Source organism: Daldinia decipiens (genome assembly GCF_022478715.1).
Source record: "Daldinia decipiens strain CBS 113046 unplaced genomic scaffold F4813scaffold_33, whole genome shotgun sequence".
Lineage (NCBI taxonomy): Eukaryota > Fungi > Ascomycota > Sordariomycetes > Xylariales > Hypoxylaceae > Daldinia > Daldinia decipiens.
In genome coordinates, this window is record NW_026054576.1 from 96,116 (window position 1) to 123,510 (window position 27,395).

The 27,395-nt window shown below is 45.7% G+C and overlaps 8 protein-coding genes across 8 annotated transcripts; 3 read left to right on the plus strand and 5 right to left on the minus strand.

Annotated features, from left to right (window-relative positions):
- Positions 1–1,401: 1,401 nt before the first annotated feature.
- On the minus strand, positions 1,402–2,444 carry F4813DRAFT_368826 (uncharacterized protein; the record flags this gene model as incomplete). Its single annotated transcript, XM_049244358.1, has 4 exons — positions 1,402–1,869; positions 1,950–2,140; positions 2,183–2,379; positions 2,419–2,444. The coding sequence occupies 4 exons, from the start codon at positions 2,442–2,444 to the stop codon at positions 1,735–1,737; spliced, it is 549 nt and encodes a 182-aa protein (XP_049096861.1). The 3' UTR covers positions 1,402–1,734.
- A 1,094-nt stretch (positions 2,445–3,538) lies between these two features.
- On the minus strand, positions 3,539–4,999 carry F4813DRAFT_191523 (uncharacterized protein). The gene has a single exon (XM_049239428.1). It carries the CDS (start codon positions 4,803–4,805, stop codon positions 3,555–3,557), a length of 1,251 nt encoding a protein of 416 aa, XP_049096862.1. The 5' UTR covers positions 4,806–4,999; the 3' UTR covers positions 3,539–3,554.
- A 3,187-nt stretch (positions 5,000–8,186) lies between these two features.
- Positions 8,187–13,148, minus strand: F4813DRAFT_382335 (glycosyltransferase family 41 protein; the record flags this gene model as incomplete). Its single annotated transcript, XM_049245789.1, has 4 exons — positions 8,187–8,834; positions 8,891–9,500; positions 9,565–11,523; positions 11,590–13,148. 4 exons carry the CDS (start codon positions 13,146–13,148, stop codon positions 8,187–8,189), a joined length of 4,776 nt encoding a protein of 1,591 aa, XP_049096863.1.
- Positions 13,149–15,085: 1,937 nt separating this feature from the next.
- Positions 15,086–16,325, minus strand: F4813DRAFT_191618 (uncharacterized protein). Its single transcript, XM_049239429.1, has 5 exons — positions 16,052–16,325; positions 15,969–15,991; positions 15,731–15,851; positions 15,344–15,664; positions 15,086–15,284 (listed from the first exon to the last, which is right to left on the minus strand). Exons 1-5 carry the CDS (start codon positions 16,053–16,055, stop codon positions 15,271–15,273), a joined length of 483 nt encoding a protein of 160 aa, XP_049096864.1. The 5' UTR covers positions 16,056–16,325; the 3' UTR covers positions 15,086–15,270.
- Positions 16,326–16,586: 261 nt separating this feature from the next.
- On the minus strand, positions 16,587–19,838 carry F4813DRAFT_368838 (Sec23/Sec24 trunk domain-containing protein). The gene is made up of 7 exons (XM_049244359.1): positions 19,450–19,838; positions 19,253–19,383; positions 18,901–19,195; positions 18,358–18,840; positions 17,202–18,299; positions 16,937–17,136; positions 16,587–16,885 (listed from the first exon to the last, which is right to left on the minus strand). Exons 1-7 carry the CDS (start codon positions 19,540–19,542, stop codon positions 16,861–16,863), a joined length of 2,325 nt encoding a protein of 774 aa, XP_049096865.1. The 5' UTR covers positions 19,543–19,838; the 3' UTR covers positions 16,587–16,860.
- A 338-nt stretch (positions 19,839–20,176) lies between these two features.
- On the plus strand, positions 20,177–22,734 carry F4813DRAFT_368839 (uncharacterized protein). The gene has a single exon (XM_049244360.1). The coding sequence runs from the start codon at positions 20,483–20,485 to the stop codon at positions 22,673–22,675; it is 2,193 nt and encodes a 730-aa protein (XP_049096866.1). The 5' UTR covers positions 20,177–20,482; the 3' UTR covers positions 22,676–22,734.
- A 540-nt stretch (positions 22,735–23,274) lies between these two features.
- Positions 23,275–24,998, plus strand: F4813DRAFT_368840 (glycosyltransferase family 32 protein). The gene is made up of 2 exons (XM_049244361.1): positions 23,275–23,909; positions 23,971–24,998. Exons 1-2 carry the CDS (start codon positions 23,810–23,812, stop codon positions 24,804–24,806), a joined length of 936 nt encoding a protein of 311 aa, XP_049096867.1. The 5' UTR covers positions 23,275–23,809; the 3' UTR covers positions 24,807–24,998.
- A 413-nt stretch (positions 24,999–25,411) lies between these two features.
- F4813DRAFT_368843 (uncharacterized protein) lies at positions 25,412–27,312 on the plus strand. The gene is made up of 2 exons (XM_049244362.1): positions 25,412–26,097; positions 26,179–27,312. Exons 1-2 carry the CDS (start codon positions 25,620–25,622, stop codon positions 26,898–26,900), a joined length of 1,200 nt encoding a protein of 399 aa, XP_049096868.1. The 5' UTR covers positions 25,412–25,619; the 3' UTR covers positions 26,901–27,312.
- The last annotated feature ends 83 nt before the right edge of the window (positions 27,313–27,395 follow it).

The window sequence follows — 27,395 nt, forward strand, 5'->3', positions numbered from 1 at the left end:
ACGGCACAGATAAAGATAGAGAGATTTTACATATTATGTAGAAGATGCAAAAGATTGCTAACGGCCGGTTTTTCCCGAGTTTTGTGCTCTGGTACATTATGGTGTTAGGTAGTATTTGATTTGTGTTATGTTGTATGTACCTATGTAGGTAGGTAGGTAGGTATGTACATATATGTACGGGGTTAAGCTTATTTTTAAGCGTTACGTTTTGTTATCAAGATTTAACTAATAAACTAGCTTAACTAGCTTAACCTAATAATTTAATAAACTTGTTTAATTTTTATCTTTCCATAGATGTAATTTAAAATATTTTAACATTTTATTTTTTAAAAAAAAAATTTCGAGATTTAAATTCGAGTTTTATGTCCGTGCTAAACACTTCCCTCGCTTTTCGCAAGTCGTTGAAAACTAAAGATGATAATAATGATGATGATACCTAATGATGATGATGATGATGATGAATGATGACGATGGTCGGTGGGCGTTTCCGGTGAAAGGTGCCAAGGATTAGTTTGGGTTACGGGTGGTGGATATGTACCTATGTATTGTACCTAATGTATGTAAGGTAGGTAAGCATGGATATGGGGTATGGGGGATACCTGCCTACGTAACTTGGGGTTCGGTTCTCGATAACCGAGCGTGCCGACCCAGATCTCCGGGCCTGTGTACCCTGCGGAGATCGGAGAAAGCGACTACTTTAAGTACTTTTTATTTTCATTGTTTTTTTTTTTTAGGAAAAAAAAAAAATCTCTTCTCATTCCCTTGTCTCCGCATTATTATTATTATTATTATTGTTGTTGTTGTTGTTGTTGTTGTTATGAATTAGTAATTAGTTTTTTCAGCGGATTCTCCTGTCTCGGAACGGTATACCTATCCGTACGGAGAGCCAAGGCACCGTGCTTCGCAGGCAAGAGTAAGAAAGAAAGAAAGAGCGGCAGGCCAGGCCGTAATATTACAAATTCAATATATCACGCCTCCGGCGGCATAATACGTAGGACAATCTCTAACATGTGGATCTTGCATCTCATCGGCGACCTAGAGTATTTATGGCAAAGTACATAACTAGGTATAAGTATACATGTAATTATACTTGATTATATGTACTTATAAAGTTAAGTATATATATCTATATTTATATATCTACCCAAGTACCGACAGCAAACACGGCGGATCACGCCCAGCCAAACCCAACCAAACCTTGGTCGATAATTTATCTCGACTTCGCATGGCCGTCTCGACACGTACGTACGATAGATGATCTGTACGAGGTCACGTAGGTATGCATGCAGTAACCCGATTTAGAGAATAAGATAAAATAACAATATATTAAATAAATAAGAAGAAACAATAAAAAAATAAAAATAAAAGATCCCTGCGCCAACTCGCCAGTACCAGGCTGCCGGTAACACTCCCCTCTCAATAGTCAAACGGTCGGGATTCCACTGAGCCGGGAGATAACCGAAGAAAGACGCACAAACACAAAGGGTCTTTCCGCAATCCGCAATCCGCAATCTGCAATCCGCATTCCCCATTATCCATTATCTATCATTCATTATCCATTATTGAATAGATAGTGCTACCTATTTCGTCCCCATGTCCCTGTCGCGCGGTTAATTTGCGGTGTATGGACGCGCATGGCTATTCTATTCTATTCTATTATATTCTATTCTATTATCCAGCACCCCGTGATACCCGAGTCCATCCCGGCCATGTATGTACCTACATAAGTGAGTTTTAAACCTGCCTCGCCTTCTCTTGCCTCGGAGAAGAAGAAGAGAAATATGTATCCATACGAACGTGGCCCTCCCATCTTCCCGCTCTGGAGCTAAAGCTGGAGCGGTCTGCAAGGGAGCGGCTGGCCGCATGGGGCTTATCATACGTGTATAATAAATACACCACGCATATACACATGGACATTCATATTCATTCATTCATTCATTCATACATACATACATACATACATACACGTAGGTAGAGCTAGCCCTACATGTGCGTAAGACGACATGTAGGTTACCTAGGTCCTTGTTACCCCCTGTGTCCATGTCCAGTTTATCGGACAAGAATCGAGCAGAGGCAAGATCAGGGACGTGCATATATATAGGTAGGTATATATATAACCTATATAGGTAGGTAGGTATTCCTCCGCCGTTAAAAAGAAAAGCCCCTTAATAAATCTAAACACCTTTCTCTCGCAGCCCCCCCCCTCCCCCATGGGCGCGTGGCGGCCGTTGTCCGCCAAGTAGATGATGTGCCGACAAACGCCAACGACGGGTGTTAGAGGGGGGGTGCGGTGCGTGGGTAGGGTACGGAAACAACCATATATTGGCGAACGGTATTGCTGTATAAGGTATTGGTAAGGTGTGCGTGCGTATAACCACACTCAATATATGTATAGTATAGGCAGGCATACATACATACATACATACATACATACATACATACATACTTACTTACTTACTTACTTACCGGATCTCGGATCCCGATGGTAGCTCTTTATTCTTTTCCCTTTCCCATCGTCTCAACGATCCAAAACTCGGGGTTCAAACCCAGCTAGCTCATGCTACACCAAAAGCCAACAGGAGATAGCGTAGCAAAGCGCTGCAGCATATGCACCAGGATCAGAGATCTGCACTACCCGGACTATACTGGGGGTGTATGTGTGTATGTGTTCCCTCCCTCCCTCCTCCCTCCCTTGTTGTACCGGCTTGTTCGGCAACGTTTATATTACCATCCTTGGTCTACCAATATCTACTCTTCCCTTGTGACACTTTCCCCCGGCGGGTGCTCTCGAATAGGGGTAAACCTTGAAACCGTTCTATAACGTCCACTTCGCTGTTGATCTCGGAGAGACATCGACATGGAACAATAACTTCCATCGCTAGAACCACAGTGGCCTCCCCTTTTCTACACCTAGTGTGTTCCACAGCATCACACAGCATCGTCGAGTCCTGTCGGCCACTTTCTACTCGCGAACCAGGAGCATCAGAGACCACGCCATATCGGCCGCCGTTGAAGAATAATCTTGCTCCTCGCGAAGGGAAGAGGAGGAGGGGTGTTCCACCTAGTCCATCATATCCAGCCGTTAGTACGCGGCTGGTCCTATTCACAAATGTCTAAATTGTATTAATTCATCCCGTAGTAGTGCTAAGCTAGAGTTACCGAAGGATTTGAATTGAGAAGAAGCATAGAGCGTTCTCCGTTTTCTTAATCCGTATGTCAAGCTCATACATTGAGCGCCAACATATTCCAAGCAGTCTCCAGCATCCCCTACTCTATCTATGGGGTACATACTCAATTCTCGCGATAAATTACAACATACCAGACATATTTAATTCCCATCGCTTCCTAACTACGAACATCCTTACTATCTCGGTGACGGGACGTCTTCGTCGATTTGCACCAACAAATATACATCCTCAAATACCAACACGAAATAGACACCAAACAGGTTATTTTTCGTGTTTTCCAGTGCAACAACATCTTGATGACTCCCTTTTGGGGGGGTTTCTTCGTAGTCCATGAATTCAACGACCCTTTGATAGATTCTTGCATACTTAATGAGTCAGGAATTTTAAATTCATCCTAGGGTCCACAGCGCAGTGCTTGTCTCCGAACCGTGATGACGGGGATCGACGCTGTAGGTGTGGAGACTTGCGTTGTAATAATGGAGATCGGCGCTGTATGTATGGTGATACGCGCTGTGAGGTTGGAGATCCCGATCCCGAATTACGTCGTTCCGGGCGTTGCGCCGGATGACGTGGCGGTGTATCAGGTGCCGTGCGCGGTCGACGATGTAAGTCATAACTTCCCGGGAAGCATTCGGCAATATGCGGTAGTTGTACCCCGTTTGGACGAACAACTTCACTTGCTGGCTGTGAACCGTGACTGGGATTCAGTGCTTCGATCCCATGCGACGGTGAGGATAGTCCACTAACCCGTAATGGAGGTAGTTCATGGAGAGGCTCTCGGGAGTGGCTAGAAGTGTGTATATCGCGGTACGGCAAGCTATGATCCGGCTTCCAAGGAAAGGGAGTAGGTGGTTCTAGAAGCTCAACAGGGGATATCGAAGATGCAGAAGGCGATGGGAGCCCCAAGAACTCTGAGTAGTCTTCCCACGAACTAGCACGACGACTTCTGTAGTTATATGGTGAGGTGGAACCGTATATAGAAGGATCGACAGAACGATACGCAGGAGGATAGGGAGAAGTAGAGGCTGGGCGCGATAGGCTAATGGCCTCATTTATAAGTGCATGTTGTTCATAGTCATGGTGCCTGTGATTTTCATGATGTTCATGATGTTCATGATGTTCATGATGCTTGTGGTGTCCGTAGAGTGAGCAGCTTGAGTAGCCTGGACGTGGATGGAGGTGACGTGGGTCATGGCAGTGGTATGATGGTGGAGCCTGCGATAGTTCCGGAGTAGACTCGTCGTGAGCATTTTGGCTATGAACCCTGGCGTAGTGGTTTTCAGCTGCTCTACGCATTAGACGCTGTCGGCGGTTCATACTGCCATTCCACCAATTCTTGACCGCATTATCGCTTCGGTTGTTGAGAGCTCTAGCAATCTCAGCCCATCGTTTCCCCTTGGAGCGGACCAAATTCTCTATTAAAATCCCCTCTTCAGGTGTGATAGGGCTGTGGTTGAGACCGGGCTTTAGGTTCTGGTGATAGCGCTCCCTACACTGCTTTGGCGACCTTGTTTGAACGCGCTGTGCAATTTTAACCCAGTTCAAGGCACCTTGTTGTTCGACGATCTCCTTCAACATCTCATCTTCGCGATTAGTCCAGGGGCCACGTCTCGACATCGCGCCGGTATTATTATTCAGCGATAAGTATGTGTAGTAGTAATAAAAGCAATATAAGAGCGAGGGACAGTGGGGACAAGATCGTGATGCGACAGACCAGGTCCAGAAAAATATATGTACGATTTAGAGTGAGGATATCCAAGTAGAAGTGATAACCAAATTATAAGGGGGGTTTCCATCGATCTCGGCTATATACCGTCAAATTTATAACAGAACTAATGTGATGGTTAAGCCCAGTCAACCTTTTATGGTTCTGGCTAGCTAGGCGGCTTGAGAACTCCAAACTCTAGTTCTTCATTTACAGCCACAGATTCCGTGGGAATTTAGTTCCGACTACTCGTAGAGGCAGCTTACATAGTCGAAATATCGAGGTAGTTTTGAGTTGTTGAAGAGCTTGTCTAGACTACGGCGAATGGTAACATATAGAGTAAGATCGGGTAGGGAACTGACGTAGACCAAGATAAGGCATATGTGCTAGGTATAGAAAAAGTAGCAAAGGTAGAAAAGGTAGAAAAGGTATAGGAGTACAGAACATAGAACAGAGGATGTGCATTGGCTGTAGGGTTAGATGTAGATTGGGGGTTAGAGTTGAACGAATGAAGGAGCGGGATGGGGCGGAAGATGGCACAAGATCAAGTTATGTTGAGAAGAGAAGGTAAGCATGAACGAGCACGAGTATAAGCGTTGGCAACTGTAAAAACAATACATAGTAGTAGCAGCACCGATAATAGCAAATGGCAGCAGCAGCAGCAGCAGCAGCAGCAGCAGGAGCAGTATACCTAATAACCGGTAGTAACATGCTGCAGGCGGGTGTAGATCTGTAAGTTCTAAGAGATCCACATCCTTCCTACCTTCTCAGCAGCCTTCTCATCAGCTAAGTGTTCGTCAGGTACGTAGCAGTGTTCCTTCCCCTGTCTGACCGTTCTCTAAGATAGGTAGGTAGATACAATGTAGGTATGTACCTACATACATATATAGGGTATGTATATATGTATGTACCTATGTGGCCCACCTACATGTATGTAGGTTATGTGTATGTGTACCGTAGTTTCTGCTGGATCTAGCTGATTTGTTCTGAATAGGTGCTTCCCAAGGTTCAAGGTTCGTACCACCTGCATTCTTTAGCTCCTAGCTCTTTTTTTCTTAGCTTAAGCATAGGAAGTACATACCTAGGATGAGGGAAAAAGCAAGTCTAGAAAGACTCAGAAAAAAAGAAAGAAAAGGGAAACGTCCAGCCACCGCCTCTGGCGTCAAGTAAGATAGGCAAGGCAGGCAAGGCCAGAAAAATAAGCGCAATACGTGGAAAGGGGATGTCCCATATCCGCGGCCAACGTAGTGGGGGATGAGGAGGGAGGGGGGGGGGAGGATTGCGTACAAGTTCAACGCCTTCGCTCCCTTCCTCCCTTTTTTGCTTTTATTCTTGTATTGTATTTTTAATCACATCGTATCTATTCGCCCGTCAGCGCCGTCTAGGTTAGTACCAGTATAAGTCAACACTATCGGCAGTAGAGGTCGTCATAAAGATGCCCACGTCCTATCCGATAAATAAATAAGCTTAGGCTTAGGCCGTGCCGGTTTGTAGGTTCAGGCTAGACGAAACTTCAAGTTAGATAGACAGCTTAGTTCCTGTCTAGCGAAGAACCACGAGGCTCAGTTATTTCCGATTTGAGATGGCAGCTGCCGAGTGAGGTTTAGATGTGCGAACCCCAGATCCGACAAGGGGTCCCGGACAGGTCTCCCCAGTGTATTATACCCCCTGCTTGGTACCGTACTTACACACGTAAGTAGTATGTAAATTATTTGTATATAGCTCGCGTATAGGTACTTGATAAAACGATCAGCATGGCCCGGCCGTTTATAGTTCGTTAGGGTGACGATCTGCACATGTGGCTTTTTTACTTCCCCAGCGACCCATTGACTTGGGATCCCCCGTCATCTTTACCGGCTGAAACTAAAAAATATATTTATTTATTTACAGTTAGACATTTACTAGGGTTCTTCAACCTGTTAGGGGGGGCTTTGATATGCTTACTGTGTGTAAAGGGTTTTTCTTTTTTTTCCTTTTTTTTCTCTTTCTTTTTTGGTCTTCAGTCTTTAATAACTCTCCAACACTACAGATATAATAGGTATGCATAATATTTTATTTTAATTCTTAATTGAAAACGTACCTTGCTCTGTCTTAATTTATATACCTATTTATCTATATATTCTCCAAGACTTATTCGTCGCCTTAAAACAGTAAAGCCAAGCAAACCTAACATCTTTAGCTTGCGGGGATATCGTTTGACTATTTGGTCGATAGTGCTTAAGACGTCGTGACCGTTGAGAAAATAAAAATAAAAATAAAAACTTACCCACAGATAACCTCAGCCGCACTCCATCTTCTCTCTTCGCCGGCTGAAATGATCCACCCCCACTACCTACCACAAGACCAGGGAAAAGGGATAACGAGCTAGGACGAGTCGGCACATTTCCATCTACTGGTACAGTGGTACATATCTACCTAGGTAGGTATTGTACCTATGTATGTAGTATGTACTTACTAAGGTACTACCTACCTTGGATGTATGTAGATAGGTAGGTAGTCATCGTATCCCAAATATCCAACTAATCCAACGTACATCTGACTTACTTTTGCGTAACCTCAACCTTGATTTATCAAGCCACCTGTTGCGGACTTTAATGCACTCGCTGTCCTGATAGTGAGTAGAACAACGGTCTTTACAAATTTTTGAAAGGGTTACGGCTAGTCTAGGGGTATTCTACGTATGAAGAGCAAAAATGACTATTTTTGTTTCTTTTGATCAAGATGAATCATAAGAAGGGAGAAGGTAAAATAAGAAAGAGATATAAAAATAAGAAGAAAAGAAACTCATAACCGAGAAACATAATTGGCTTTACCCATCCGTAGGGCGTCAGCTCTGGGTATATTTACATGATTCCGTCGACAGCATAGCCTGATAAATTCACGCTGCCATAATACCAAACGCCCCTGTCCGTCGCTGCTGAAACGACTGCATATTTCTGTCCCAAAGGTAATGTAACCCTACCAGCACTTGGTCCGAGTCCGCTACCTGCTCTATCATAGAAACTTCGAGTTCTTCGTCCAAAGCCAGCCTAATCAGGTTCAAAATGCAATCAAAGGCCTTTTGAAATCCAACATGGTTCATTCAAGTCTCCCTCTCATGTTGTCCGGAACTCCCATGCTCTTTCACAGATGGGTAATATGTGAATGCCATGTACCACCATCCAATGTCATGAATATCCTTGGCCGATACCGAACATCCCCGAGCTCGTTTCCTGCCCACGTCAAATGCGTCAAATGCGTCAAATGCGAGACACATGGGTATTAAAACTAACCCCCAACCCGGAAATATCTCACTATTCTTCTATAGGTAGATAGATATCGCCGCCTTGCCCGGCCACCCAACGCCGCCATGCTTCTTCGTATGCCCATTCTAAATCAGACACCCATCTTCGTGTATTGAAGAGTGCGCATTTCCATTTTGCTTCGAAAAAAATCTTTCGCATCTCGGCCAGTCGTCCTTTCCCTTCGCAATACTCTCCGTCCATGTACCGATAAGTCAAGTTTCCCGCAAGTCTGGTTGCTAGTGCTTCGTAGTCAGAGTCACCAGAAGCAATAAGCTCCCGAGCAACTTCATCCCCAGCGGATGTCTTCGGTAATGCTCCTTTGAGAATCGACGCTGCCATGCGAGAGCACATCTTATATGGATATCTCGGTAGAGTTAGTAATGGGGTGCTTGACCATAAGACATCTGCTGCCGTTGTGTGCGCGTTGCACTCTGGCGTGTCTAGAAAGAGGTCACAGATACGCGCTCGCGAAATGTGCTGCTGCTTCGGCGCTACGTCTGTAAAGACAATCCGGCTTGCCACCTCCTCACCCGCCCAGGCCCTAGCTGTTTTCTTCAGGTTGTTTTCACCGAGCTCAGGGAATCTGAGAAGCCACAATATGGCTTTGGGGACGTTGGAGAGGATACGCAGCCACGTGCGAAACGTGGAAGGGTCGATCTGAATGGTACAGTTAGTCGTGGCTAATATGTGTTTTTAGCATTAGGAAAAAATACCTTGTATAACTGGTTAAAATTGCCAAGTATAATAGTATCGTCCGGGAGATTCGGAAAAAGTTCCTTACGCATCTTCCATCGTCGTCGTTGTTCGTCTACCCAAGTCAAACGCCTTTCAGCCGGGTCGCACGATTGCGCGTGGTCGCAGCAGAAGAACGTATCACGGCAGAAGACGATATTTTCGGAATACATCCATTCACCCTCTTCGCTAAACTCGTCATCTCTAAAGACGTCCTCTAGGTCTGTGTTGCTTCTCGAAGGTCGTAGTGTAGATGGAGGAATGGCGGTCCTATCGGCTAAGATATAATCACACCATTCAGCACCAAGGGTACCTGCGAATCCCATGAAAGACATTTGGATTGGCGCCGGCCGGGCTGCGAATATCTCGTTCCTGGCGCCCCGGGTATAGCCGTTCAGGTTAACAAGAATATGGATCCCATCTTCGACTATCTGTTCCACAAGCTTCTCTGAAGGCCAATTGCTCACATCGCGAAACACGGGGGCTTCACGCTCTATTTGCAACCGATGAACCGATTTATCGCTCGCTGTAGTAGCGTAACAGAAAGCTTTCGCTCGTGATGGATCGTGAAATCCGAATACGGATTGCATTCTGCATGTGGTTAATTAACCAAAACAAGTGCTATTCACACGTTATAGATAGGCATATAACTTACAGGTGCGCGAGTGGATGATTGTTGAAGTCCGATGATACATATCCAATATTGAGGTGTGGACTAGGTGGAGGGGGCGGTGCATACACGGAATTGGGAAGCCACGGCGACTTCAGAGTTGAGCATGATATCCTCGCGGCGTTCCGCTGAGAAATCATACGTATGTCCTTGGCCGTTAATGGACAGGTGAAGGTATGGAAAGGAAGAACAGTCGGTGCTGCTGGCACCGCTAGAGAGGCTGGCAGCTTGAGTCGTGGGTATCCCGATTGCGATGCGCGGTTGTGAACGTATTTATCTAAATACCAACGGCGCATCGTCACTTTCATTGAACGCTCCACGAGACGGAGGATCTTCGAGCCTTCCCATGGTTGGCCTGCCCATCTACGCAGAGCATCCTCGATATTCACCCCTTTTCGTGTTCCCTCCGCCGCCAGAAAATTGACCTGCGAAACTAGGAGTTCGAGGGTTCCATTCCGCAAAATGCCTGCGCCCCAATGGCAAGACTCTGCAAGCTGCTTTGAGACAATGTCAACAACTTTCTTTATCAAGCCACTGCCAGTTTTTTCCATCTTGGCGTCCCGAAGCATCCCCTTGTCATCAACATGCCAGCGGTCGTATGTACCACCATATAGCAGTACACCGCCTCGACCACTCCAATCACAGACCGAGTTAAGAGCCGTAGAAAGACCACACACCGCTTCCGCAAAGTCCGGATTAGAGTTGACAGCGCGCCTATAATACATGATAGCATCACTAATGCGGCCACGGTCCTTGACAGCATTGGCAAGGTTCGTAAGAGCGATATCAAAGTTTCCGTCACAAGCAACGGCCTGCTCATACATTTGTATTGCTAGATCAAGTTGACCAATATCTTTTAGTAGGCTTCCGAGGTTCGTATGGAGATGAACATGCTTGGAGTCTAAGCTCAAGCCATAGTTATAATAGGCAAGAGCCAAGGCGAGACCACTGCCGGGAGCAATTCCGGGTATCGGTGGTATGTTCGGACTTTCTAGGATCTGTAACTGCGAGGCAGGACTGGTGTGCTGAACGCTGGCTAGTAGAATCCCTACATTGTTAGCCGTCGAAGGGCTCTCGGAGAGCGATAGGGATAAATAGTAGAGCGCTAAAATATCGCCAATTCCAGAGGGCTGGCGTAACAGCCTTGGAAATGAACCACCATTCGACATGGCATCTTGGAATATCTTTGCTAATGACAACAGTGAGTTACTGGTGGTGGAGATTGCCGACCTTTTCGGCGCACCGTCCGGCACGAAACGTAATCCAGGAAGCTCGCCATGGGTCGCAAAAACTAATTGGGCAGTATGCCTTGCCTTCTCAGGAGGTAGCAGCAGCGGTCCAGTAGATGGCGTACGAAGGCTACCCCGTCTCGAGGGCCCGCATATATCCGTGGGAGACAAGACAGACTGTATTCTGCGTATCAATGAATTAATGCATTTGAGCTTATTCCCGGCACTGATAAGCACGGCCTCTTCGAAGGCCTCAGAAGCCTGGTCGATATCTTTCAACGCATATAGCATGTTTCCTTTGGCGTGAATCAGAGCTATAATGCGGCCATTCTCGTTGCCACTGACACAATAACCACTTGAACCAAAGCCAGACAACCTCGACTCTTCAACATTATCGCTATTGTGTATTAGCTCGCAACGTTGATGCAGGTGTAGTTTGGCTTCGTCGTACACAGAGTTGTTGGTGTCGCCACTTCTATCGAGACTGATATCGCAGCTAGACTGATCAGGGAGACGAAGAGATTGTTGAACAAAATTAATTATATCAACAGCTTCCTTACTTCTATGACTAGAGCATAAAAGCCCGACGAGATGCTCAACAGCTTCTAGATAGCTGGGTCGCAGTCGGACAGCCCGCAGCCAATGCTGTTCGGCCTCTTCGTGTCTATTTAGACAATAAAGAGTCGCCGCAACATTTGAAATCGCCTCAACATGGCTTTAAGCACGGTTAGCTTAGTACAACCAACTATGGGAAGGAGATAGGCTTAAAACAAGAACCTACGTCTCATCTAGAGATATGATCCTCTGAAACCACTCCAATGACTGCTCGTAACGCTCAAGGCCGTAGTGTAAACAGCCACCAAGTACCATACCATCGACCCATTTCCAACCGCTTTGTTCGCACAAATGAGTTAGCATCTCAACAGCGGCCTTAGCACTAGAGAGAGGCTTGACCGGTAATCTCCCCCGTTCAGCGTCCGTAGCAGGGTATCCTGAACTATCACCATTGAATGGGTAATAGAAGGCCGAGCGGGAAACTTCATCGTCTCGTACTTGATATTTGATAGTGTGCTGCCCGTACAAGCTCGACGATCCGTCAAGTTGAGGACTAAGTACATGGTTGCTGCCACTGCCACTGTTCAAGTCTCTATAGCTATGTGTATCTCGGAAACGCCGCGGGGTGACGACACAACTGGGATGATTTGAAGGCCTTGGTAGTTTTGGGAATATAACCATCTTGGAAGACCTGGCGTCCTGAGCAGAACGACCTTGAGATTTCTTGCTGTAATGCAAGTACGCTAGAAGCTCAATATATGATCGATGAGCATTTGCAAGAGCCTTTTCCCTAAACATCGCAGGTGCAGAATTCTCATTCAACTCGGATCTGGGTCTGCCATATTGGGTAGGTTCGAGTGTAAGAGACTCCAACCCCTGGGACGGCGTGTGTAGACCGACTGGGCTCTCCCCATAATGGGTCATAGTATTATACGGTGTTCTAGCCGGCATGAAGGCATTGTGTGAACGAACATGGGGCATTGGCGCATAATTCAAGGTATGATAGTTCAAGCTACCCGGGTGTGCACTGGGGTGATAACTAGGGACGTTCGTCTCAGGCCAAGCCGAAGGCGGGAGCAATCCTCCATTATCAAATATAGCGGGACACGGAGAGTACTGGTATATAGGTTGTAGAGCTGTCGGTATATTGACACCATTATTATAAGGATAAGCGGCCGTTGGTAGTCCATTAGGAGTAGCATCGACGGTCATGGGGGTACGAGAATCGTTGATGACCCCACGTCGCCAACCGCCTGCGAACGCCAATGAGTTAGAGTCAAGAGCGAGACCACCATGATCCGGGACATTGAAAATTGGAGGTCGCTGGAGTGACCAGTCATTGATTAAGGGCTTAATATGATGTTTCATTGTATGATGATCTTGATGAGGATAAGCCGCAGTAGGCAAGATCATATGCTTCAAAGGCGGGGGGCCCGAGGCTAGCTGGGCAGGGTTACCATCGTATCCAGCATCTATCGTGCCATTCGGCGTTTTGCGTCTAAGCTGATGTTCGTCGTGATCGGATAGGTGAGATGGGATCCTAAAAGCATTCGATCTCGGATGCATCGGCAGCGATGGCGGTGGCGGCTGCGAGGAACGAATGGGAAAAGCGTTGTGTCCAGAGGTGAAGCTAAAATCCAGCGACGGTTCAGACGCTCTCGAAGCACTGCGAGTGTAATATTGAAAAGAATGGCGATCCTGCTTGCGATCTAGCTGAAAGGGCGACGAAGAGTCGAGGCGATGGGATGGATGCACCATCCGGTGCATCTGAACAGAGGGTAACATCTCTCAAGGACAGTATAGGCCTGGAAAGGGAAGTGTCGAGGCCTAGGGTCGAAGTGAGATCTCATTATAGCCTGCTGGTTAGAGCACGGCTGAAGGAAACTGGCTGATATGCATTGGGAAGTATGTATTCAATTCCGGCGCTGAAAACCCAAGTGGAAATATCTTAGCCAGGGGGGACTGAGCCAAAACTATCGTCCGATGTATACCTTAGTCCAAATCCAATCTTCCTTTTTGACCTGATCTCCAATCTCTAATCTCTAATTCAGAGTTAACTAGCCCCTCACCCTCTGCTCTGCCTCGCACGACGCGAAAGCTCCGGAGCCAGCCAGGCGCAAGGACGGAGGCGAGGCAGGGAAGAGAGATATGTATGCGGAGGGGAAATAATCGAGATGCAAGAGACGCGGGTTTCGAGGTCAAAGCGGAAGGGAAGTGGATTCCAATAAATACTTGTGGATAGAACACCTTAGTTTATAGATGGCCTGAAAGATGTTTGGTATGGAACAAGGAAAGTCCCGTTAAAAAGTTGGCGCTGTTGATAAGTTCCCCGTGTTCATGTCTAGGTAGGTAGGTTAGAATTATGTTAGATGTAGGTATGTTGTAGATATGTAGATCCCAGTAGAGGGAAAGGCTATGAGGGTTGAAAAGGACGGCGCTTGCTTGTACGTGGGGGGGCTGAGTCTAAATCGATTTTGGTTCACGTTGGTCTCCATCAGCTCCTGTCACATTTCTTCCTCAGTGGGGCCTTAAAATAAGGACGTTTTAGGTACCTGCCTCAATGAAAAGATCCATGGCGTATTCGCCCCAAGTACATGTATATTTGACGTAGCTTCACGGAAGTATATGTATCATGCACGTTTATTAAGTACATACGTACATTATGTACGCTGCACAGGCGTGTATTAAAACTTATGCAGGCTGTTGACATATCAGAATCTGCACATTAAACATATTATGCCTTTAATTCTACATAGGTAGTGAAAAACGACAGTACTAAATAAGTAAAATCAGAAAAGACAAGAAGAGAGAGAGGGATATCAAAATAAAGAGACTTGGTCTTAACAGAGGGCATCTTACACCGTAAAATCTCTAGGTATGGTGATCAGCTACATCTGGAATGCATAAGAAACCGCCACATAGTAAGCCACTCAGTCCTAGAAATGCAAGGTTATAAATCATGTTGTGACCTAAATGCTAAGTGCTTATGCACAACCAAAGTACCTAAATGTATACATATACATAGAGAGCAAAGAGGGAAAGGGAAAAAAAACCCCCTACCTTAGGTTGTTTTTATATTATTACCTATAAAGCCCATTGAAAATTGTAGAAACATGATATTATATGTGCCATTATCAAACATTCTCGGAATTATTCTTCTTACTTTCATGCCTAACTATAACGAGCAAGCCCTTACCAACACCGAAAATAGCCTATTATAAAGTACCACTAATAAGCCGCATCAGACTTGGAAAGAGAGATGCGCTATCAAATGCAAAGGTAAGCAATACGAATATTAGGCTACACAAGGCTATCAAAACATTAGATCAGCACACAGATGGTTGCAGGATTATTAATTAGCAGTGGTATGACCTGATGCTAGCAGGCGGAAAGACTTAGAAACAATATATCACAACCAATCTACTTACCTTATCGAACGATGTGTCCTTATCATAGAGGTCAAGTCACAATTCCTCGTGGACTCGCAGTGACATTCTCTTACGAATTATATCCATGCTGCATCTTAACTAGCAGATAGAACAAGAAAAGAATTTAAGAGAAAAAAAAAACATATAAAGAGGTATTCAAATGTCGACCGAGCAAAATGGACCTCCGCCTCCACGCTTTGGTAGCAAGAAAGCCGCGGTGAGTAGTTGGTCGGATTTCAATATTCCTTGACACGAAATAGAAATAGACCACGGGGAGCTAGGTTTATCTCAGAGTGTAGGCAAGGGTGTAACGAGGGTATTCGGGGGATATGAGATACATATCACGAAAACAACGAGGTTTATTTCATTCGTCTCAATTCAGAGTGTGTCGGCGACGACTATCGCAAGCCATTCCTGAACTCCTGTCGAAATATGCATCGAAAAAAAAGAAGCCCATTTTCAGCCCACCCAGTCCATATTTATTCTTCCGGAACTATGTCGGCCGGCGTTAGTAACCTGTATAGTAGAGAGAGCGCATTGGTTATGACTTACTGTCTATCTCGCCACTCTCGATGTCGTCGCTGATATCCTTGGGGCTTCGTCCATCCACTTGGCAGCCTACACTGAATGCTGTTCCTAGGATCTCTTTGACGGATCCCTTCAGGTCCTTGGAGAAAGACTTGAATCGCATTGTTCGGGCGATCTCGATGATGTCTTCGAGAGGTACGCTCTTCGAGTGCTTGATATTCTTCTCCTTCTTCCTGTCACGGGGCGGCTCCTTCAATGCCTTGATGATGAGGGAGGATGCTGTGGGAACGACGGAGACGGCGGCTTGACGGTTCTGGATTGTGAGCTTCACAGTGACTCGTAGGCCTTTCTATTAATCAAACATTGTCAGCCTGGCACATTGACTTCGCGCCACATTAATCAAAAACATACCCAGTCGCCAGTAGCCTTGGCAATGTCTTCTCCGACCTTCTTGGGCGACAGACCGAGAGGACCAATCTTGGGGGCAAGCGCCGATGAGGCACCGACCTCTCCACCGGTCGCTCGAAGGTGGCTATAGAATTATCTGTTAGCCTCGAATTTGGAGCAATCGCAATTTCCTGTCCTTAGCGATATTGAAATCGGATCGATTTTTTTTCTTTGTTTTTTTTTTAACGTACATGACCTTCACCTCATTGGGATCAATCTTGGGAGCTATATTCTGTAAGTTAGTTTGCGTTGACAAACCGAGCAGGGTCGGATTCATTGACTTACGCATCTTCGCTCAAATGTAAAGTCTCACGAGTTTGCCAATAAAAATCCTGAGGAGACTTTTTGCGTAAGATGTTGTGAGCCTCGTGAGCAGCGCTTGCAAATAGGAGGGTGAAAGTTGAGAAAGTGGTCTTGAGGAAATTCAGTTGTGGGCTAGAGAAACCCTAGACAGTGGGGTTTGTATTTTCGTACTCGCGATACGCTAGATACGCAGCAGCCCTAGAGGAAACAAGTGGGACCAGGTGAGCAAATTGATAATTGATTGGACTAAAATGTTAAGGTGTAGCATGCACCTTCGCTTCGTCAATTCAAAACCAAGGGATTCAACCTTAATTAGTTAACTCCATTGGATTCAGACTCCGATTACGTAAGGCCAAACATTCCATTGTTACCTACCTGGTTGTAGAAGGTACCTACCTAGGTATAATGGAAGTCTTGCATTGCATTAAGCCGATACGGGGAAGACCATGTAATCCCCTACCCGGGTACCAACGAGGTGGAAGCTTTAAAAACAAGAAGGGTTAAGAGGAAAACGACACATACTAATATCGAGGACATACGGTTTATTGACGCATGAACTGGCTGCTGTCTACGATAATACTTGAGTACATGAGCCGCTCCGAGCCAACTTCGGTTTTTTTTATAAGAATTAGTATACTATAAGACTAACACTTAAGACAGCGAACTCGCCAAATTCATCATGAACGGAGTTTGGAGAGACAATCATGACGAAGCAGCTGTTAGGCCCAAAAGTTTTATGTAGCACAAGCATCATGAACTCCTCGTCTAAAGGGGTGGGCTTTACTACACAATTAATTCGTCCCGCTCACGGCCAACCTGTTATACTGTTAGTCTTGAAAGTTGGGTTGAGAGTAGTAGATTACTAACTTCATCAAGTGATCCATGAAGGTTTGTAGTGATACATCATCAGTAAAGATTGTCTGCGCAGTCTGCGCACCAACACCGCCGTATGCCCCTGTGGTGTGTGTCGTCGACGGGTTAAGTTTTGACAGTAAAAACCGCGCTTGCGAGCCACCAGCATCACATACAATAAACCGAGGAAGTGGGAAGCGGTCTGCAATAAGATCCTATTGAAAGGATTAATATTAATATCATGCTCCATCATCATCAAAGCAAACATCTTCGAACTTACTCTTGCGTCTTCTTTTGGCTGTTCTAGGAGCGTGGCGAAATTCTCATAACCTTCTTGATCCTGATACCCCGCTTTCTTCCATTCTGCAATAGTTTCTCCATGAAAGATGAGGATGTGGAAAAACGTATCCAGCAATAAAATATGTGTAGGCTGAATAGAAGTCGAGTCTAACAAGACAGGCTGTCCTCCATCCTGGTCGAAGGTATACGAATCGAGAGTTGGTTGTATCATGATGAGAGAATTGCTCACATCTTCGTGATTCAGCACATGGCGATAAAAGGCTGTTTCATCAGGGGAGTTATTGAAGACCTGTAGAAACTGGCTTCGCCGGAGGTGAAACATAAACTGGGGGTAGAGAGTGAAGTTCTTCTCCAGCCTAAACGAGGAAGGATCGTCTTTCCTGTAGTCGGCAAAACGTGAACATAATCGAATAAGCATCCGGTCCACCCATCGAAGAACATCGGGTCCATCATCAACTTCTGCCTTAAAAACGGCAATTCTCGACATGAGTACCGCGGCCGCTTCCTGGTCGAAGGACTGTGCGATAGCGGGATCTCCGGCTGGGCCGCTCAAGTTCCTAGCAATAGTAGTTACACGTAGGTGGAACTGCCCAGAAGAATGCTGGTAATACGTCAAGAACTGCATCATACCCTTCTGCTGGCCCTGCTGATGTTGCGTGGGGCCACCTTGACTTGCAATTTCGAAGTAGACGCCATAGCTAGCATTGGGGTCGATGCCACACATCTTCCACGAGCACGTGTTGCCAATACCACACTCGGTCTCTCCAACCGAAGTCGACTTCTTGTTCAATGACACGGCATGTCCAATCAAGCCGGTAACCTTCAACTCCTTAGTTGTCAAAACTTCGAGGACAGCATTGAAGCCCATTAATAGATTATCATCCCCATCCTTTTCGAAGACTCGAATAAATGACTGCTTAAACATAGATGATGTAAAGCTATCAGTGAGGATCATATGACCGCCTGTTGAGTTGCACAAGCCTTTCATCTCAAGCAATCCTACTTGATCTAAGCAGCCGGCGAATATATCTATTATGTGGCCATTGTGGGCAGTCCGTTTCGCAAGATTGTCATAGAACTAAAGGGGTTAGCCACCAAGCGAGCCCAAGTGTATACAAAATGAGAATAAAACCAACCTTAAGTGCTTTCTTATAATATTTGATATTGTCACGATCAATGTCGTGGTGTGAGCGAATTGGTTCTCTCAATTCGGGGCCAACGACCATTCCTGGGCCTTCAGTTGCAGGACCGCCGGCGAAGAGCATGATCCTGCCACCAGCGTTTTGGAATGAAGACTCAAGCAGGCCAACAGCAACGCTAAGCGCAACACCAGAGCATCGAAGATTTCTCCTGTCACTGGCGACAGGCCATGGATCCTTCTGCAATTGTTCGAGGATCTTGGTAAGCTGAAACTCACACTGCTGAACGGGTAACAGGAATCTAGTAGCAGGCCCCATAGGCAACATAGGTCGGCCAGGCTGCTGCTGCGGCATGCCAGGGCGGAGACTCGGGGCAAGCAGACCTAACATCTCCTGAACTTGTTTGGCAGAATAATCTTTGCTACCACGAAAAACGTATGACTTGGCGCATTCGGTATACCCGATCTCGTGAACTTGGGCCTGGGAACTCTGGTGTCAGCAATAAAAATTGCCCCAATATTAGGGACGAGATAAGCGCACCATTGTTCCATAAGTAATCAAGCCAACCAAGGCATTCTCGGGGAGAAGGCTCAAACTCATGATGAGCGACTCCTTCAAGGCCGACAAACTATCATCCTCTTGACACGTATCGACAACATAGAGAAAAATAGGCGGACTGGGCGCTGGTCGGGAGAGCCGATACTCGATCGTTGTGTTCGACGGGTGCAGCTCGGGGGGGATGGCATTAGGCGTGATGTCCTTGTAATGAGGAGGAAGGGGGTTCCTCGAAAGGCAGAATGGGCAGATCCATAGACGTGCCCTAACGTCGACTTGACTGGGTATCATTAGCTATGCGATTCGAAACTATGGCGGGATTTCGAGGACAACAGACCAGAAAGGGTTCAAGACAGAGCGACACGGTTGTTTACACGTAACAGGCTCGAATTGTAGTAAAGGTGTATCTGGCTTCTCTTTCAGGGGGGTGTAGAGAGCACCGATAGGGACGACGAGGCGAGACGCTTCCTATACAAAGCTTCAGAATACATGCGCTCACGAAGATGCAGCCAAAATAGTAGAGGGCCAAGTTACCATTCGAGAGCTAGGAAAAACATTCCAACTCAATCGAACACCGTCACGGTCTTCCACCTCGCTCCATTGTTCTTTTAGAGCTTCGTAATCCATATCGTCGATGCGCTCGCGATAGCTCGCCAAGCTCGTCGGACGTCGAGTATCAATACACCCGCAACAATTGCTGGTAGTGGAATGTGTGTGTGATGTCCTAAGTGCAGTGCAGTTTGCAACGGCTTCGAGATTAAGAGGGAATTCCCTTTACGAGAGTCGCGGTACGTGTTCGGTGTATGGTATCAATGATATTTCCAGTAGGTATGTCAACCGCAAAAGCTTAAGGACAGACTGGCTCTGTGGGGTAAGAGCCAAAACCAATCTTGATGTCGTCCTATTGTGTACAATAATAAAAGTACAGGTATGTAGGTACTTTCGATATGGACAAGTTGCATCCTAGGACCTTAGGTACCTAAGGTACCCAAGGGGGGGGAAAGCATGGGCACTATCCCTGTAATATTTGAATACCATTTTAAGAATGTTACCTTTTAAATGCATCATCGTGTTATTAGGTTAGGTAGGTACTGCCGTGAAAGTCCAAGTACAATGTACCTTGGGTACATTCCTCCGTTACATGTAGGTACCTACAACTAATGACCCGAGGATGATTATCTATTATCTAACGTAAACATGACTTAACTAAGTACATGTATACCGTAAATAGAATCTGCATCCCAATCAGTACAAGCCGATGCGCGTCTGGGATCCTGTAGGAAGTTCCGAGACGACTTAGCTATTTCCACCTTCCACTCTGTGATGATATTCCAAACTTTGTTGGCTCCGTCGGAAGATGATGCCATCTCTGCTATTTATTCATTTGCTATTTATTTATTAAGGGATGGCCTCCTCTAAATCTGCACCAAGCATCCAAGCCCTTCATTTTTGCCTACACACAGGTCTAGGTGTCGTGTTGTTGGTGAATCGTGAATCTCATGATTGAAATGACCACGCGTGGAATATAATTGGCATAACCGGCTCTCTCCAGAATCAATTCGTCAAGATGAACGCGCCTACTATGTTGGGGGATCAGGAATTGAAGTTTCCAATATTATCTCGCCCCCGATCGACTTCGAACATGTTCCAAGCTGTTGAAAGCTCTTCAAGGAATGAGCCGAAAGCAAAGCCACAGGAACATCCGCTCTCATATATTCCCCATTATCTACTTTCAGGGGAAGCGGCCCAGCATGGCCACTCTTCCCGTCTAAGATCGCATTCCTCACCCAGCGCGCCTCTACGAGAAACACCCCGCTGCCAATCTGAGCAATCAGAAACAGCCTCGTCAAGAATAGCTAGGACGCGTCCACTTGCGATGGGCCACGGAACCTTGCTTGGCGCGAGGCGGCGTTTAGAGGTCAATACAAAGGATCTCACTCAGTCAAGTCTAGCAGCCTCTCAAGATCAGTCGCTGCCCGAATCACCAGGATTTCCTAATATGTTAGCAGCGATGAGCTTCCCTATCCCGCCTACAACATCAAGACCGTCTACCGCGGATGCATTTATGGGTTCTATGACACGCTATCAATCGAGTATTACCACTCCCCCGATAGTACGACCTCGTTCGTCGAGTAAGCGCGCAACGAGCTCCAATGGGATACTTACGGCTTCACTAGATGAGCTAATAATGCAGCGCACTATACCACCCCATCGACATAGTGATCCTGGTGAAACTTCTCATGCCTCTTCTAAGCCAGAAAGACTTGTGATAAATACCACCATGACTAGAAGCTCAAGGTCAGCTACAGTAGGTGAAGCGGGGGAGTTGCTAGCAATGGGCAACCTCAGACCCAGGGCTTCCTCAGCTGCATCTTCCACGCGTGTGGGTCACGATTCACAGACTGTTATGACGAATGACAATGGGGGAGAATCCCTCCGAAACAATATAAAGGTAGTGTCGAGTTTGCCTCAGGGGTTGCCTGGCAAGAATGAGCCATACAATCTCCCAATAGGGATTGCCATCAGCAGCCCCAGAGATATTGCACCTGGTGTAAATAAACCATTATCGGCGTCGGAAGGAGCAACGAGTCAACATCCTACTCATACAGTTCCAATTATCAGTCTTACTTTACCATCACCTTACGAAGAGAAAGATCCTAATAGACGGGATCTGACACCGAAATGCTTCCAACAAGATTCAGATAAGACTGTTCCGAGCAAGCCAATGTTGACCTCTACCAGCCATGATACAACTCTTTTTGACTCGACTATACCATTAATCCTCAACAACGATGATTCGAAAGATTCTCCTATTCTCGGGCGGTTCCTGGGTAATTCCCCTGCTACAAGGAGATTTCCATCGAGGTCGTCATCCCGAACACGTGAGGATCAATCAGTCTCTATACAGAGCGAGGTGGCACAAATTACCCCCAGCGGAACCATGGAAAATGTTTCGCCTACATTAACGACAGTAGGTCCAGAAAACAACTGGAACCTTTCTTATATCATGACAACGGAGATTACACCAATGACTACCAATGACATTACCATGACGCCAATCATGGTCGTGGCTAATATAAACCCTCAACCAGCCCCGACATCATCAGTTCCATCTTTAAACACCGGTCTTCCATCTTCGAGGCCTCCGTTCAATAAGTTGAGGATTATGTCGAAACCACGTCAAAGGCCTATGTCAATGATGATTCATAAGAGCGCTATATCCAGCCATAGCGAGCACGCCCAATTAGCTATAGATAAATTCAGCCGTCATAGCTTGACAGATGTGCCAACACTACCGACATCGCCTAGCAGCGACTCGCCAAACCGAAATAGTCATGCTACAGAAATCACGCAGCGAATTCAATCCGGCGTAGCTGGAAAGCCGATGCTCAAGTCGGAACCAACTATATACCATGAGGATAACCAAGAAAAGGTTAATGACAAAGTGTGGCGGGCTGCATCAACAAAGGAACGATTGGAGAAGGCAAAGCTAGCCAGAGAAGAGGAGATATCGAGGCTGGTTGAGAAGATGCTCGGCGTAGCTAAGGCCAAAGAAACAGACGAGAGGGAAGATTTGCAGAATTTGCAAAGGGAGAATGCGGAGGAACAAATCGAAAAACGATTACAACGTCTTGAAGAGGATGGAGATGCATGCCTTCGAGATGTCAAATCAGCATTACAAAACATGTCGAAAACTCTGAACGAACTACGAAAAGAAAGTAATGGTAAAAGGTTAATAATGAACGAGTTTAATGTATAATATTTTATATTATATAACTTTTGAAAAATTAAAAATTAATATATAATAATATTGTCGGGATATTGGGAATAGCCAATTATGTAATCTAGTCACGTGCCATCACGTGCATGGGGCTTACCTTTTAGGCTAACCCACACACATACAACTTAACCATAGACAACAACAGATCGTGATAGCCTCATTTCAATATTCGTGTTTCCTTTCCCTTTTAAGTGTACACCACCACCCTTGCCTTGTCTCCCGACAATATATTATATAATTTATATGGGTTTATAAAAGCTTCAACCCAAAATGCGTAAAACGGTACGTCCGTCACTTACAGGTATAAATATATAAACTAAAGGTTTTAAAACGCAGTAGCGCTTACGAAACCAATTCAAGTCATTACACTTAGATAAATTATAACAGCTTTTCGATCATTTAACACGCAACCTTATCATGTAACCTTTACCCCACCAGCAGTACTCCACGTGACCTAACAGCCTTGTGGCTAACCTTGTGGCTACTTAAGCTTACGTACTTAATGATCGTTAATAAGCTTAGTTTATTAAAAGAACTTTCTTTAACTACTTAACGTTTACCAAAAAAACTTATACTACCTTACTTAGGCCAATAGGTACTAAGCTAATTACTAAGCCATGCAAGTCTGCTAATAACCTTTTATAACCCTTGGGCAACCCTACCAAGTTTAAGAAGTGGTTAATTATATGGCATTTGTTTTATAAATTTGTAAACCTTGAAAATATAAGTAGTATCTCGAGGCTCACGCATGCGTCCTCTTTTAAGCTTTGATTACCTAGCTTGTTAATATTGGTCACAGGCCAAGGCCCCTTGCAACCTGTGAGTAGGGGATATCAATTGTTATTATGCAACGAACTAGGTTAAAACCAACAAGAACCAACAACCAACACACCAACACACCAAATACCCTAGCACTCTGACTGTGTTTCACCGAACCCCCCCCCCCAAAAAAAGAACAATAAGGCGTATCGCTGCATTTGAGTTTCCATTTCAGCTGTGCCACGCTCCTAAGCGATTTGTAGCACTTACAACAAGGTTTGCCTGTTGTTTGCTCTTGTCTTCCGTATTCCTACTTGTTATTCTAACAAAATAGCTCTACTCCCGCGTGAAGCAATGTCTCGAAAATATTTCATTATCATCAGTGCAGTTATTTTATTATGTCTTCTAGCATTCGGGTCTTCCTATGTCTCCGTCGGCTCCAGTCCGCTGAACTGTCAGTTTGTTTTACTCTAACGAAGCTTCCTTTAGGCTCCAAGCTTATTAATTTATTATAGCCAATTCGCCGGTCAAGATTAGCTCACAGGTTGAGCCCGAATCTTCACCTCCCCTGGGCTTCCCCAAGAAGATCTGGCAGAGCTGGAAAGATGATTCCGACGACCCAACTGACCGAACGGTTGGCTTCCCGCACCAATGGCGTATGGTAAATCCTCAGCACCGATATGAACGGATCACAGACGCCAACGGTGAAACCTTCGTTGCAGACCGTCTTCCTCCGGCTATTGCGGATCTGTTTGCTAGTTTCACAGATCCTATCTTAAGGGCCGACTTTTTGCGGTATTGTGTGATGCTTGTGGAAGGGGGAGTATGGGCTGATATCGATGTCCTGCCTCATCGTCCCATCTCCGAATGGGTTCCTCGGCAATACCTGGACAATGTGAATCTCGTTGTTGGGATTGAAAACGACCACCACAAAATGCCCATCTGGCGAGGCTCCCCGTATTCTGTTCAGCTAGCGCAATATACAATCTTGGCGAAACCTCACCACCCGGCTATCGCTAAACTGGTGGATCGAGTCAAAGAGAATCTCGAGAAGTTGTTTCAATCGAAGAAGCCCGGAGGCACAGTCACGTTCGAGGATGTTATGGCGACAACGGGTCCGTTCGCATTCACCGAGGTTCTAATGGACTATTTCACGAATGCTACAGGTATCAAGCATACAGGTGATGAACTCGACAGCCTTCGAGAGCCAAAGCTCATTGGGGATGTATTGGTGCTGCCTAAAGATTCCTTTGGCTGGCTACCACATGATAATTATCTGGAAAAGGGGGATCCCGGTATTCTAGTTGAGCATCTGTTTATAGCTTCATGGCGTGGAAGCCATCCGGGTTAACGACGGCTACCTTAGTTTGCATTATAATGTATATTATATTTCGAGCATGCTTCACAGCTGATTTTCATACCGCTTTGTTATTTGCGGATTCTATGACGGCGTTTCGTACACGATAGGATTTGCATTATTGTGCGAAACTGCGCTGAACCCGGGATACTAGAGATAGTTGTTTTCTATAATACTTGTCCCTACTAAATATCTACCTTAGGAGGTAACCTCCCAGCGGCCCACACTCGCGTAGGATTTGTAAAAACAAGCGGGCTCGGTAAGACATTTCGGGAGACACATCGTAATATGAAGCTTTTTTTTTTTTTTAAAAAAAAAAAAAAAGTTGACTGGTAGCACTGATTATTTAACTTGCGACTCGAAACATATTCTCTTATTTTTGAAGCTGGTTCGCCTATATAGTACTATAAAGCATATTATATGAAAAATATTATATGATAACTTAGGTCTTAGGCTTCGCGGGAACCACGAAGAAACAATGGCGTTTTAGGCCCTTGGCCTGAAGTAGGCTACCATTGGAAGACGGTGGCGTCTTCGGGGACTTCCCGGTCGTCTATTGTCTGTTGGTTGTAATTATTGGCTGCTTATCTTGAGGTGTTGGTTGTAGTTAATTGTCAAATACATGGATGTGGACCCATAAATAGCCCCTGACTTTCGATTATATGCTCTCTTTCTGGCATTGCACGAGCCTTCCAGACATCGGAGAGGAGGTAGTTCATATCTGCTACACATGGAGCATTTCGCCAAAGCATAATATGCCGCTGATCGAGTCGCCATATTCGGATATGGATTCGGATATGGATTCGGATGTGGCTACATTGGCATCCTTCAGGCTATGGACGACAAGCAGGGGTTGAAAGCGGCGAGGTATCTATAGTATGGGCGGTATACTGCCTCCAATCTCCACCACAGGTCGTTGTTCTCCTGATCGTTCGGCTTTTTTCTTTTTCCTGTTCGTGCGTTGTATTCTTCCATTCCCGACTAAACTGCAACGACTTGCAAGTTACAATGGCGAGGCCGATGCTGTTCTGTTTACAACTTGTTCTTTTCCACTTCGCCTATACTACTCTTGCTGTCCTCAACCATTGCTATTACCCAAATAGAAAAGAGGCTGAAGATGATTCCCCCTGTAATCCCGATTCAGACTCCAGTGCCTGTTGTGGTGGTAGTATTGGTACTGTTTGTCTTTCCAATGGCCTATGTCAAGGACCTAACGGAGCTGTAATTCGGGGCTCTTGTTCGGATATGAATTGGGATTCAGGGAACTGTGCAAATTACTGCTTAGGTGAGTTAATCAACTTGCTGCTTAGACACCTGCTGGCTCGGCTTGAGACATTATTAGCTTACATGAACTCTGAATACGAAGGCGCCTCGCTTGGCGGCACTGACCTGATTTCTTGCGCAAACGTTACCAAGGACGACACGTCGTATTGTTGTAATGGTGCTGAAAATTGTTGTGATTCTGGAGATGGGAGGTTTTCTGTTGGACCGCATAATCCAACCACATCAGCAACCTGGAATGCCGCTTCAACTAAATTCATAGTGGTGGGAATAACATCAACATCAACATCAACAACATCAGCAACAACACCAACAACACCAACAATTTCTTCGACAAGCGCTACGTCAACAAAAGACTCAACGACGTCGGCATCTGGTTCAACTACGCCTAGTGCTGCTAGCTATAGTTCCACAAACGGTGTTTCTACTAACACAGGTGTGGCTTTCCAACCAGATATCACCCCTTCTTCTGCCGGCACGGCAGCCTCTTCTTCATCTGATCTTAGCGATGGCGCGAAGGCCGGAATTGGCATTGGCGCCGTAATAGGGGTGCTACTCATTATTGGCTTGGTATACGCATTGTGGAGGCTGCAGAAGATGAACAAGATGTTAGCCAAGGAACAACCCGGAAATCAATACGGCCAAATCCCCGTGCATCCGACATCACAGGTCGCAACATCACAGATCGCAACAGCTCCGAACGGTGTTAACGTAGCGCCACCTGTACCTCCCAAGAGCGAAGGCCAGATATCGGAATTGTACGGACACTACAGCCCTCTTCATGAATTACCCGCCGAATCTACATAACATATATATGCCTTAGATAATTCGGGTTTAGAAAAGGGGGTTTGGTGGTTAATTAATTGATAAAATGGCAGAGCTGTATAGCTAATAAGCCGTCTCTTGTGGCCGACGGTATACTCCACGCATAGGCAAGACTAGACGGTGGGCTGAGCCAGCCCGGGAGTCTAAGACATAAGCAATGGTCGGATGTTGTTGAATAGTAATCTGCCTCTCTCTTACTGGGCCTTGCCGTCATAATTGGAGCTGTCGATATTCTGCACCGTGGTGGCATCATCGGCGCCAAGCCGGAGTGGATGGTGGGTTTAGGAAGGCGACTACCGTTATTGTTAATGCTTGCGACTTTGCGTTGCATTGCTCGACCCCAAATGCCTTTTGGAACTGCAAAATGTACTTATTAGAATAGTGTATATATAGGTATATATATATAGATATATATAATATATCTTTTTGTCTTCTCTGGCCCTGTGAACTCCGGCTTGTACGCTTCAATTCATAGAG